This window comes from Vombatus ursinus, unplaced genomic scaffold (assembly GCF_900497805.2).
Source record: "Vombatus ursinus unplaced genomic scaffold, bare-nosed wombat genome assembly UNPS02010639.1, whole genome shotgun sequence".
Classification (NCBI taxonomy): domain Eukaryota; kingdom Metazoa; phylum Chordata; class Mammalia; order Diprotodontia; family Vombatidae; genus Vombatus; species Vombatus ursinus.
The window spans coordinates 3,134,988-3,149,556 of record NW_020950417.1 but is presented as its reverse complement, the minus strand read 5'-3'; the positions used below and the strand labels follow the sequence as shown (position 1 = coordinate 3,149,556).

Here is a 14,569-nt window from a genome sequence, read left to right as displayed (position 1 = left end):
CATGCCAATAAGGAAAAGTTTCCTTATGCCAATCACATCTTCATGTCTTCCAAACCACCCTTCCAATTTCTTTTTATTTACACATATTTATCCCAAATCTATACTGGATGATAAAGATTATACTCCAATCACACCTTAGCAAGCCTCTTAAAGGGCATTTGCCTTTTTCCATGTAAGCATGTTAAAAACATGAGTTGAACAGAACAGGTTTTATATGGCCACATAAAGGTTTCCTCACAGCACTATGTATTTTGCCTGTGTAGGTGGTAGAGGAGATACAGCACCAGCCCTGGAGTCAGGAGAATCTGAATCAAATCCAGCCTCAGACACTTACTAGCTGTGTGACTCTACAGACAAGTCACTTAACCCTAATTGAGAGAAAGACAGAGAGAGAGAGAGAGAGAGAGAGAGAGAGAGAGAGAGAGAGAGAGGGACAAAAGCAGTAGAACCCCGTGAGTAGAGAGCCTGCCTTGAAAATGAAAGGTCTGGGCTCAAATCCTGCTTCTATCACATGCTGACAGTGCGACCCTGGGCAAGTCACTTAACTATTCTGTGCCATAAGACTTGCCCAGAAGTTGTTGATTTACACTGGAAGGAGTTTCCTTACCTGGAACTTTCTATAATTTCTGAAATCAGAGGGCTCATCAAAAAAAGTATATTAAAATAAGGGACTTCTTTATATGAAATTTTCAAAGTGAGTACTCTTCTCATATTTAAACACAATCCAACAAAAGGAAAAATAGCAGCAGGATTTATAGCTTTGTTTTTCCCTTTGCAAAAAGTCCTATTATGTAAATAAAAATGCATTCTTAAAACTATAAATGATTATTCAGAAGGGAAAATGCTTCAATTTTATTTTAATCATCCCATTTCTACATTGTTCATTGAAAAAAATGTGATTTTGATGGATGTTCTATGAGATTACAATGTCTTCCTTTACATGACATTATCAAAGTACATCATACTTACAATTCACACTCTTCATTAACTGACTGAGCATAGCATTCAATTCTCAATATAGGAAATGTTGTTTCTACCCCTTCTTCTTTTTTCAGGTCATTTGTGGAGGAAGGTTGACTCTCTTCTAGAAAACAGAATCAAAAGTAATTATCAGATCAGCAAAATTTTAATGATCATACAAAATGAGATTCCAATGTCTTGATTGTTAGGCTAATGTATTAAAATATAAAATGCAAAGAGCTCAAGTCAAGTAGAAGATAACACCGCTACAAGTTCTTAGAAGTTCAAAGCAGCATGCACCTCTCAGGTTAGCTAACTTCCAGGATCAGGGCAAGCTAAGACAATAATTTCTCTGCTGCCCAGTTTTGTTTTGGTTTGGTTTGGTTTGGTTTGGTTTTTCAGTTGTGGCTTTGGTTTCAGGGGAGAGGGGGAATGGATCAATGATTTCAAGATTTAATATCCAATGTATACAATCAGCATCACCAACACTTTATTTGTATTCAAACTGAACATATATAAAATGACTATTTCTATACTTGCAGGGACAGAAGAAACTGCCATACTCTAATTCATTGAAATCCTAGAGTTGCAGGCTTCTACAACGATGCAGGGAGAATTGTATATTTTGCTCACCCACATCAACTTCCCTGAAGCAAGAATGGGGTTGAATTATTTGGCTTCTCTTGTCAAACCATGATTAAGTGGTCAGAATAAAACAAAATATTGCTTCTCTCAAATGAATGGCTCCTTCTTGATCAGAAACCAAAATCAAATGGCAGATTAGACTGGTCACTAACATAGTCTATGGCAAACCAATTCAACCATGTTTTTCTTTTCCAAATATTATGTTTGCGATCACATAAACTTGGTTTATATTAGACATTTTGGGAAGCACATGAATTCCTTTAGCAGGATAATAACATTTAAACTACTCCTAAACAATAAGCCTTAAGATCATCTTCGACTACTCACTACCCTTCATTTAATTCTTTGTTAAATCCTGCTGCTTCTTTAAAAATAACTCAATCTGCCTCTATTTATTTCCACAACTAAAGCTTAGTCTATATTCTAATCATGTCTCACCTGTCTGTGGTAACCCAATCTCCCTCTTTCTAGGTCTGTCCTTAGTCCTTTAACCAGTATCATCTTCTCCACCAATCAAAATTATCTCCTTCATTCACCACTAAACAATGAGAGGCAAAGCAGCTGTTCTTTGGGAAGAACCCAATCGCCCTCATGAAGGCATCAGCCTCTCCCACACAAAGATTCCCTGATTATTGCATGCAAAAGGAAGAAAAGCCTGGGTCTCTGGGTTCCTTCGTTGACCCATTATGCTATGTGAAACAGGCTTTATGTTTCATAAGGAATGAAGGCAAAATAGGAAAGTGAGATCTCTTGGTAGCATAGCAATGTTGCTTTAGGAAATCTGGTAACGTGTATCTTTGCTTGTATACAAGTTTACATTCCTCTATGTTGTGCAAGTCTCTGTCTAAGAAATATCATGTACATTGGACTGTACTGTCAGCTGCTTGAGGTGTTAGAGCCAGAAATATAAAGGAATGAGTAACAATCACTTTGTCACTAGGAAAACAACAGATGTGACCTTTTGACATCAAGCTTCTGAGCCCTTCCCTGGTCTCTTAGGCGTGCCCATTAGAGATCAAGGGAGCTTGATAATTACTCAGACCATATCTTTCTTAAAAGATAAATTTCCTAGGACCCCTAACAAAAAGAAAAAACCTCTCTTCTAAATTCCAAAAACATTTCATTTCAAGGCACACATCAGCCTTACTTCTTACTACCCTGTATTGTAGTTATTTCTAAAGATCATAGCTCCCCTAATGTAACACAAGGGGAAAGTGGTACTCTCTTACTGATCTTTGTACTCCCCACAGTGCTTGCACAGAGTAAAATTCAATCAGGAATGAATTCTTCATTAAGGCCTTACAGCTAAGGAAGAATATGCCGTCTTCATTTCAGAGTGTTGATTTGTCAGATTTGTTGAAGTCAACACTCTATTAGCTTCTCTTACTACACTGCCAATTCCCTCTTCTCCTACATGACCTATTTGAAGGTTACTACTTGAAAAGTCCTGCTTGAGAGATCTTGTCTATTTAGCAGATTTTATGCAGCACAACCATCAAGGTCAGACTCAAACAGATTCCTGAAGCCACCATTTTATTATATAGATGTTCTCAACACTTCATATTTGTTACTGTCCCTAGAATGTTTTCCTAATTTCTCTCTGCTGAGCTTTGACTCTCTTTCTATATGCTGCCTAAGTCTACCTAACACCAATCATTCAGGCAAACCTTCAGCACAAATGCTGTTGCACAAGAGAATCAACTTATACATGTTTGTATTTTTTTCTTTGTATTTTTCACATTTGTCCTAACTATGGCATTGTGTCTTCTACTTAGTTTTTTATCATTATCAAGCCTCTGCACACAAAAAGCATTCAGTAAGTTTTGCTAATAAATGCATGAAGACAAGAAACATATAAGTACTCTAGAAATGTTACCTGTTTGGGTATGTTGTGCTAATTTGACCCTTTTACTGAGGAAAATCTCTTGTTTTTTCTTTAGGTCAAATTGGGTCACACAATGATAATGATGTGCACTGATCAGACTGAAGATCCAGATCTGAAAAGGTAAAACATATATAGGTACACAAGATGTTGGACAAAGTTACTTGTAAAAACATCTCTAGCCTATGGAAATGATTGTTGATAATTCAAAATAAACTAATAAAAAATATTTCTATCTAAATGTGATAAAGAACTCAAGACCAAATAACTTCATGAGATATGATACTGCTTTACCTCCTTACTGTAATTTTCCTTTAAATTCTTATTCCACACTTACTTTCATTTTAAGATTCTCTCTTTATTTCATGTCAACCAAAGGCTTAGAAGATTCCTCAGTTTCTTCTGAGGCTGCCTGACATATTTATTTTAGATGTTACAATATTATGTTTGTTATTGTTATTATCTCATTTTCATTTTTTCAATGAGGTTCAGATAAAAAATAGCCCTGGAACAAGATGCTATGCTGCAATTATTCCTTTATATTCAACATTTTGGAGACTATTGCACAGGTGAGTAAAATCATATCCCCTCCAGCATTTATCATTTTCCTTTTCTGTCATGTTAGTCAATCTGATAGGTGTAAAGTGGTACCTCAGAGTTGTTTTAATTTGCATTCTCTAATGAATAGTGATTTAGAGTATTTTTTCATGTGAATATTGATAGCTTTGATTTCTTCTTCTGAAAACTGCCTGATCATATCCTTTGATGATTTATCAATTGGGGAATGGCTCTTATTTTTATAAATTTGGCTTAGTTCCCTATATATTTGAGAAATGAGGCCTTTTTCAGAGAAACTTGCTATAAAAATTTTTCCCAGTTTCCTGCTTTCCTTCTAATCTTGGCCACATTGTTTTTGTTTGTGTAAAACTTTTTAATTTCATGTAATAAAAATTATCTATTTTACTTCCCATGATCTTTTCTATCTCTTTAGATGGCCATAAATTATGCCCTTATCCATAGATCCAACAGGGAAAATTTTCCATGCTCCCCTAATTGTTTATGATATCACTCTTAATGTCTAAATCATGTACCCATTATGACCTTATCTCAGTATACAATGTGAGATGCTGGTTTATACCTAGTTTCTGCCAAACTGCTTTCCAGTTTTCTCAGCAACTTTTGTCAAATAGTAAGTTCTTGTCCCAAGAGCTTAGGTCTTTGGGTTTATTAAACACTAGATTACCATGGTCATTGGCTACTGTGTATTGTGTACCTAATCTACTTCTATGGCTGTGGTGATGTGCTACACAGTTTCTGTCTTTCCTTGTATAATCTACATGGATCACTAAGTCTATGCTCCATAAGAATAACCTACTTCTATAATTTCTGCTGCTAATGTCCTAGCTCTGAATCACCATCATAAATCCCTCCATTTCCACAAATAAAAAGGTATGACTTAGCCATTTAACCAATGCTTCTCTATAGAGTTGAATCCCCATGGATGGGTATTATTATTATTATTATTATTATTATTATTATTATTATTATCTTCACTATTATTATGTTACTGGATTTTAGCAGTTTCACAAACTCCATTCATGGTTGAACTATTTTCAGTTACATTCAATAAATACAATGGGGCATTAATAGCTTATACAAGTATTTGCAGTGCAGTTCCAACCATGTCATTTCCCTACTCAATAAACTCTTGGGGCTCTCTCTTACCTCCAAGATCAAATATAAAAACCACTGTTTAGCTTTTCAAGTCCTTCATGATCTGGGCTTTCAGTCTTCTGGCACTTTACTCCTCTCCACATACTCTTTAACCCAGCAATTCTTGTCTTCTTGCTGTTCCTCTTACAGATACTCCAACTCCCAGCTCCATGGCTTTTCAGTGACTGTCCCTACACCTGGAATATTCTCCTTACTCATCTCTGACCAATGAGTCCCTGGTTTCCTTCAAGATTCAGCTCAAATCCCACCACTCCACTAGAAGTCTTTCCTGGTATTTCCCAGGGCTAGTGACTTCCCTCTGAGATTACCTCCAAATTACACTGTATACATCTTGTTTGTTCATAATTGAATGCATGTTGTCTCACCCCTTAGATGGTGTGTTTGTTTCCCTCCATTTGATTGTGAACTCCCAGAGACTGACCACATTAACGATAAACCATGAAGATACCCAACTGACTTAGCTCCTAGCAACTCAGAATTCCAGGCAAGGGATCTGTCAGCCTCAGCCTCCTCAGCCACAGAGACCACAGGTACAGGCCACCACATCTAGTTATTAGGTATAATTCTGGAATTGGCACTAGGTAAAGATTTTTAATGACTTTAGGATCTTCATCTTCTCCCTCTTCAGAGCCTTCAATTTCATAGCTTATTTCATCTAATCTAGTCTTCAAGATGAAGTGTTGGTTTGGGGGAGGGTTGTTTTGCTTTTTATTATTAAACCATTTTTATGATTTTTATGATTATGCATTAGTCAGCAATGTATTGTGTAAGTTTAAAAACTGACTGCATACTTAACAAAACACAATAAGAATCTCTTGTCTCTAATTGGTGAGATATTTCCAATTCTGTTACAATTAGTACTGTAACGATATCATTCTTATCTTTGGTCCATTTCACGGACACTTATGGTTCATCTATCTTTGTGGTCTGGGTCATAAGCACAGAAGCATTTTTTAACAGGTGAAGAAGGACGTTAGGTTGTTAACCCAATTCACAGGGTCACCAGAGTTTCTGGGTTCCTGCCAGGCTTTCAGAGCTATCACAGTGGTCTCAGGGCACATACAGTTTCTGCTTGCACAATGCCTTGACTGGCATTCCCTTCCTTGGCCACTTCCCTCCCACTCCATGACATTGACAATGGTTTGATCTTTGAGGGGGTGGCTGTTGTCATCGTCATTGTTGACATTATTATTAAGTGATGCACTTTCATTAAATGGAGTGAAAAGAGCACTAGGCTTATAGTCAGAAGATGTTGGCAGGAGTCCTGGCACCCCTACCAGCTGAGTGATGTGGGACAAGTCACTTAATCTCTCTCAGGCTTCAGTTGAGGGGAGTGTGAGGAGAGAGCTGCCAAAGAAACACATGTTAAGAAGGTTCCTTCTAACAATGAAGGTCTATGAAAGTGGTTTCTCTATCAGTTTAAACCCAAGAGTATATTTCACTCAATCCAATAATATTCTAATTTCTAAATTCATCCCTATATCATTCTATCTTTGCAAATAGACATGTCATATTTTCCCAAAAACTTCAGATGCATCAAATTTGATTCCTCTGAGTTCAGTTTGCCAGATCCCCAGAGATGAGAATGATATAGTTCCTCCCATAAGCTACCAACTTGCATTCACTTGACATAGGTAGTTTAAGTAATAAAAAATATAGTGCAAAATACAAAGCTGAATGAACACTCATCTCAATTAACTACATTTGAAGATTCCCTGAGGGAGTTCCTTCAGTCAGTCTCAAAATCTCTATCATACAATTTTACTTTTCTTATCTAAATTTAGGTCCCAAATCTAAGTGAAATCAGGCCAGTATGGCTCCACCAGGATTTCAGACCTAGAGACTTGAGCAACTGGATCTGATCAAGACCATAACCTACAGGACAATTTTAGGCACCTTTTTCAACGGGGAAAGTTTGCATCACGCAGTTTTTTCTATATATAATTTCAAGTTAGTCAGTTAGTCAATAAATAGTTATTAAGTAGGAACTGTGTTAAGTGCTGGGGATATAAAGGGAAGACCCTGCTTTCAAGGAGCTCATAGTCTAATAGGAGAGACAACTATGTACATATGAGATATATATAGGATAAAAATGGGGATCATCAATGGAGGCATGGCACTATCAATAAGGGGAAAGGGGAAACGCTTCTTGTAGAAGGCAGGATTTTAGATGGGACTTGAAGGGAGTCAGGAAAATCAGGAGCTAGAGATGAAGAGAAAGAGAATTCCAAGCATAGAGAAAGCCGGTAAAAATGCACAGAGTTGGGAAATGGAGAATCTTGTATGAGCTTAACAATAGTTTATACTTAAATATTTTTAAATGATTTTCTCACCTGACCATCAGCACTCCCAGTAATAAATTGTTCCTTTTCTTCATCAATGAATAAACTTAGAAGAGGATAGGCTATTCAAAAGAAGATAATTACCTTTATTTGAAGGTATATATATTTTTTAAGATAAAAACATTAATAGTTTTGGTTTTGTTCTATTTTCTTTTAAATAAGGTTGAACAAGCAAGCAAATTAAATTTCCCCACCAAAGGAGTTATTTAAAAACACTTGGAATGAATTCTACTCATTTTGTTATAAGTTTATTTATTTATTTTTAGTTTTCAACATTCACTTCCATGTATTCTACTCATTTTAAAAGTGCATAGACATTTAAGAGAAGTCTCAAGTAAAAAGATGACATATCAATTCAGGTATGCCAAAGCTAGAAATGTTAGAGTGTCCCTGTCTTACCTAAACTTTATATCACCCCCAATGCTTAACAAAAAGCTCTATATATGGCAGACACTTAGTATTTGTTGAATAAATGAATGAATATTAAAACAATTTAAATTCACTAATTCTAAGAAATTTAATAAAAGCATTATCACACATATCACATTTTGGAAGTGCCCTCTGCCCCTCAGGCCCCTCCTTCTAACTGGAGAGTAGAGAGCTCCTCCCAGAACTTCCATTCAGAAGGGCACCCAGGCTGCCATCTTTTCATTTCCCACCAGGCTGCACTCCTCTGGACCATGCCACTCCCTTGCTAGAAAACCTTCTGAAGTTCCCTATTGCCTCTAAGTAAACATACAAACTTTCACTCTGGCATTTAAAGCCCTCTACAGCCAGGCTCCAATCCATACTTCAGCCAATTCCTATTTTCCCTTTCACAAACACTGTGTTCTGGCCTATACACCAAAGAAATGATTGGGGAAGGAAATGTCAGTTGCTTCATGTGACTGAGCAAACCAATACCTACTGTTTGACTTCCATCTCTAATCAAAACAATAACTCAACTAAATCAAGTGATATGTTATTTTATTTTCTTTTTAACATTTTTTTTATTTTAAAAATTGTTTTAACATATAATTGTGGAAAAATAAAATATGTAAAAAAAAAAAGATTGCTGGTTGGTCTCCCTAGCCCCAGTCTCTCCTCACTTAAATCCATCCTCCATTCATTTATGAAAATGATCTTCTTAAAGTACAGGTCTGACTATGTCATCCTCCTATTCTATAGACTCCCTATTACCTCCAGGAACAAACATAAAATCTTCTTAGGCTTTTAAAGCCCTTCACAATTTGGCCTTTTCTTACCTTTCCAGTCTTCTTACACCTTACTCTGTGATCCAATGGCATTGGACTCCTTGCTATTTCTCCCTCAAGACACTCCGTCTCTCAACTCTACGAATTTTCTCTGGCTTTCCCCCAATCCTAGAATTAATTCTCTTCCTGTTCCCCTCAATCTCCTGGGCTCCCTAGCTACCTTCAAGACCCTTTTGCAAGAAGCCTCCCACAACATTTTTTTTTAATTAACAATAATCGACCTTCTCTCCTATCTCTCCCTCCCACTGGGGAAAAAAACCCTACACCCTTTTAACAAATATATATAGGCAAGCACATATGTTATTTCATTCTGACCACTCAAAAGTGGCCTGAAAATATAGTCGTATCATCCAATACTCTCATACATGTTTCTGAAAAAGTTTCCTCTTCCCCTATCTACCCCCCACTGCTATTTCCCCAGTAACAGAGGGGCATTTTTCCCTTGAAGCTGGCTTGCCATTCTTGATACTTTTAATCAGAAACTTAATCATATAGTAAGTTTTGAAATGAACAAGTTTACCTGTTAGTACTGCTGAATTGTATAATAGTAATCCAGTACAGTGATCCCAGACCTTTGGAGAAATATATATATACACGTACATATTTTAGAAAATATCAGAACTTGGAAGGCTGTCATAAAATAAAATTATGTAAAAATATTTACAACAAATACCGTATCTTAAGCCAGTTGCTAGCTCGTAGAAAAATATTATGAGTCATAAAGAGAATTTATCAACAAATATTTATTAAGTGACTACAATGTACCAAGCAGTGAGTTAGGTGTTAAGGATAAAGATAGAAAGAATGAAAAAACAGTAAGAAAATCCAGGATAGAAAAAGTAAAATCATAAGAACACTTGTTAAAAATGATGTCAAAGAATCAATATAGAAAAATGCAAATGGTACCTCAAGAAACCTGTATATTTGAAAGTAACAGGAAACAGAAGGACAAGATGACAAGACTAGAAACTTCCCAAAAGCTGAGTAAGTTTAGCTGAGCTATGTTATATTTGAAGTAGAATATAAATGTATTTCCAGGATTAAATAGCAAATTATAAATGCGAAATGTAAACATATACTAACTCCAATTTGCTACTTTTTATTATGTTACCAAGGAAACCAATTGGAGACCTTTGATTTCAGATATGATTTCAGCTAGGCTCTGATCTAAATTCATCCCTCTGAGTAGGCTTCATTCTTTTTTTTTTTTCAGCTAGGCAATGTGGCTAAGTGACTTGCCCAGAGTCACACAGCTAGTAAGTGTTATGTGTCTGAGGATCTGAACTCAGGTCCTCCTGAATCCAGGACCAGTGCTCTATCCACTGCGCCACTTAGCTGCCCCTGGTCTTCATTCTTAATTAGTTGTCTCAGGTAATCCAAATCAATTCTAACTATTCTCCACTCTCGTGGTGTACCTACCCAAAGGAGAGACACTGTAACAGCTATTATGATATAATGTATTCAGTCTAGTTTGAAATTTCCAGAACCACCATATGTGAATGAATTGCAAAGAAAACCAACTCCCAGCAGGTTCCAGAAATGACCCAGTCAGGGCAGCTAGGTGGCGCAGTGGATACAGCACCAGCCGTGGAGTCAGGAAGACCTGAGTTCAAATCCAGTCTCAGACCAGATACTTGACACTTACTAGCTGTGTGACCCTGGGCAAGTCACTTAACCCCAATTGTCTCAGCAAAAAACAAACAAACAGAAATGACCCAGTCACCAGAATGTCCCTTAGATCAAGGTCCAAGCCCAAACACTTTAACCAGAAACTTAATCCAGTCTGCGTGTGAATTTGACCCAAACTAGACTACTTTAAACAGACATCAGATCTGTTTAAATAGGTTCAATTTGACACATCCAGTGAACCAATTTTTTGTTATTTCATGATTCTAGAGGGAAGGGGGAAGCTCTCTACTCTTTAAAAAAATCAATTTAAAAAGTAGTTTAATGAGTCATATCCTTACCTTAAAGCTTCTGTCTTCAGACACTGATATTATTATATTTGTTTGCCAGGTGCAAAATTCAACTGCAGTGACTAGGGCAACATGACCTTTCAGCTCAGCTAATACAGTTTCAAACTGGAATAATTGATGAGAGAAACCTTATTAACATAATTTATTTTTGTAATTCTCATTATTTAATTGTATCTCATATACCTACCAGAAGAAACATTTACATCAAAATTCTTGTTCTACTTTGACTACTATCATAACTCCCTTCCCCAAATTCTTTGGAATTTGAACAGTGTTAATGAATCAATGTCAGAGCTAGAAAGAAGTACCAGGGATCATAGGCTATAAAATATCAGTAATGATAAACTACTAACAAGGCTGACCTTAGGAAAATTACAAAGAACCTGTCACCTCAGCTCTGCCTTAAGGGACCTCCTCCCTCACTACTTTTGCCCACTCTTCTCCTGCTGTCTTCTAGATTATCAGGGTACTTTCCCCACTGCAGTTCTCAAGCTCTTCTCTACACCTTTCCTGCCCATTCCCTGAGAACCCATCAGAATGTATCTGGCTCATACCCATTCCCTCCAAAGACTCCTTTCAGATGGGTAACTAAAAGTGAGATCCATGATAATAATTGTTTTATGTACATAAAAAAGTAATAGTGATTACTAATCCCTTATGAACACAATATTTCCATTTTGCTGAAGGCTTATTATAGCAATAATGATGTCATTATTTTTTTTAAAGTCCCTGTTCTGGAAAAAGAAAAAAAAAGTCCCTGTTCTGTAGGGTTGTAAGGATTACAAAATTACAGAATTATGTTTCAAAGCTGTAATGGAATTCAGAGCCTATTGAGTCCAACCCCCACCTTTTACAGGTGAGGAAACTGAGGCCTGGAGAGGCTAAGTGACTTGCCCAGGATCACACAGGTAGCAAGTGAGGGAGACAAGATTCAAACCCAAGTCCTGTAATTCCAAATCAAGCACGATTTCCATTTTACCACACTCCCTCTGTGGTGGAGTAGGGATTCTCTTTCAGGAGTGGGTTGTACTAGATGGCCACTGAGGTTCGTCATCTATGAGGATCCTGTAAGCTGTACAACCCTGTGAGGCAGACAGCATGGGGATTTTTATCCCAATTTGAAAAGTGATGAAACTGAGGATCAGATGGCTCAAGTGATTTGTCCAGGTTCAAAAAGGCCCAAATGGCAGAGTTCAGACTCAAGCCAATGACTACATAGCTTGCCAGAATGGGAACGTAACTTAGTGATCGTTTCGGCCAACCTCCTCATCTGACAAATCTCTCTCAAGTTCAGTTTACTTAAAATTACTTGTCTGAAGTCATACAGCAAGAGCTATTTAATGAGGCAGAGGAATGAAGAGGCCAGTGCTTTACCAATATCACCACACTATCTAAGAAAAAAATGAAGCACCCAAAATGGAGTAAGAACCAATGTAGTCAGAATCTCATGTTGTGGTAATAACAATAATAATAATTCATGTTAGCAGTTCAGTCATAGCATTCATCTTCTGCAAGAAGCCTTACCCAACCCTTCTTAATTCGAGTACCTTTCCTCTTTAAATTATTTTAATTTTAAAAATTATTTTCGGGGCAGCGAGGTGGCTCAGTGGATAGAGTACTGGCCCTGAAGTCAGGAGGACTTGAATTCAAATCTGGCCTCAAACACTTGACACTAGCTGTGTGACCCTGGGCAAGTCACTTAACCCCACTGCCTAGCCAAAAAATAAAAAAAAATTATTTTCTATTTATCCTGTATATAATGTTTGCACATATTTGCTTACTTGTAGTCTCCCCTGTTAGGTTGTGAGCTCCTTGAAGGCTGGGACTGTCTTTTGTCTCTTTTTATTTACCCAGCACTTGGTATAGTGCCTGGCATACAGTAGGTACTAAATAAATGTTGATGGATTGATATAGCACTTTAAGGTTTGCAAAGCACTTTATAAATATTATCTAATTATTTTTAATTTTATAATTATTTTATCCTCAGAACAGCCCTAGGAGGTAAGAGGGGAAGAGGAAGAGGAGAAAGAAGAGGAAGAGGAAGGAGGAGAAGAAGAAGAAAGAAGAGGAGGAGATTCTAGTAGTAGAAGCAATAACTAGTGTAGTAGTGGTAGTAGTAGCAGTAGTAGTAGATTCTACTAGCCCTGTAAAGACTAGATGAGAATACATTTCCAAGCCTCTCAGTTTAAACTTCTTTAAAATACATTATAGACTTTATAACTTACAGGATCTTATAATCCTTAGAGATCCCATCAGATTTAAATGATTCTAATTACTATATAATGTTAAAAGTCTTACCTTAGCATTAAGCACGAGTATCTTATTTCCAGCACACACTGCAATAATACGGTCATCTGGACTAAATCTCAAATAAAGCACCATTCCCAAAAGAGTTCCTATGACATCTCCTCGAGGAGTTAACCCTGTAACAATTTTTATTGTTAATACCAATTCATAAACAGTTGTCAGTAAAAATTAGCATAAGTAGTCTAAATTATGAGAAAATAAAATAATGTAATTTGCTGATCCCAGATGATTTCTAAAAAAAAGCACTGAGCCCCAATGCCATTTTACATCCTTAGTGGGGTTATAGAACAACGAACATGCAAATCTTCTTCTGAAGATATTCTAATTTAAGAACTCATTTTATTTGAAGTGACTATAGTAAAAGAATTTTACTAGAGGGACCACCTTTGATGGTTCTTTCTATATAAAATATTACACTCAGAAAAATTTTAATCGATCAACATGTTTATAAAATGGACCATACCAATAATCTTATTTTCACACAATCTTAATTAAATCGAATTCTCTACGTTCAAATATAAAATCTGAATTGATACTGGACACAAAGGCCTTTATAAGTCAGGCACAGATCTGGAATAATTTGGTGAAGCCTGAACCCTTTTCAGAATACTGCTTTTTAAATTCACAAATGAAGGCAATGCTGTTTGTTAGAGGCTAGTGAATGTAGAGATGTAAACTTTTTCCCATCCAAGTTCACAGACCTCTTAAAATTTATCCACAGACCTCTTACAGGGTTCATGAACCCTAGGTTAAAAACCCTGGAAAAAAAGCTATTCCTTCACTTATTTACATTCCTCATATACAAATGTCAGCACCCAAACTCTAGTCAGACCACCACAGGAACTCTTCTTTTCTCCCCACAGCCATAGTAGAGATTTTCTTCCTCTTCCTAATCACCACTGTAGACTATGCCATTGCCTGGGACACCAACCACTGTTGGTCCTGGTACCCTCTCATCCACCTTGCCCCTTGGACAAGGTCATGTAAGATGGTAGCAGGAAGAGGGAGAGGGAAGAAAGGTAGAGGAAAATGAGTAGATTGGAAGAAGCAGACTTTATCCTATCATAGCTTCTTCATTTTATACTAATTCCAATTATTCCCCCGCTCCCTATTAGAAAGACAGCTAGGTGGCAGTGGATGGAGTGTCAGACCTGCAGTCAGTAAGACTCATCTTCATGAGTTCAAATCTGGCCTCAGAAACTTACTAATTGTGTGACCCTATGCAAATCACATAACCCTGTTTGCCTCAGTTTCCTCATCTGTAAAATGAGCTGGAGGAAGAAATGGCAAACCATTCCAGTTTCTTTGCTAAGAAAACCCCAAATGGGGTCACACAGAGTCACACACGGCTGAAACAACTAAATGATAACAACCCTGTTAGAAGCAAAACACGGAGTAAGGAGAGGGAGAGAGAGAGAGAGAGAGAAGAAGAAGAAGAAGAAGAAGAAGAAGAAGAAGAAGAAGAAGAAG

General features: G+C 36.9%; 1 protein-coding gene across 1 annotated transcript in view; it reads right to left on the bottom strand.

Annotated features, from left to right (window-relative positions):
- Positions 1–14,569, bottom strand: part of WDR27 (WD repeat domain 27) — a 236,527-nt gene that overhangs the window by 218,084 nt on the left and 3,874 nt on the right. Inside the window, exons 4-9 of the mRNA XM_027854869.1 lie at positions 13,091–13,215; positions 10,784–10,897; positions 9,337–9,388; positions 7,555–7,625; positions 3,482–3,602; positions 970–1,084 (exon numbers count right to left, since the gene is read on the bottom strand). Coding sequence (XP_027710670.1) covers positions 970–1,084; positions 3,482–3,602; positions 7,555–7,625; positions 9,337–9,388; positions 10,784–10,897; positions 13,091–13,215 — 598 coding nt within the window. The remainder of the gene's footprint in view (positions 1–969; positions 1,085–3,481; positions 3,603–7,554; positions 7,626–9,336; positions 9,389–10,783; positions 10,898–13,090; positions 13,216–14,569) is intronic.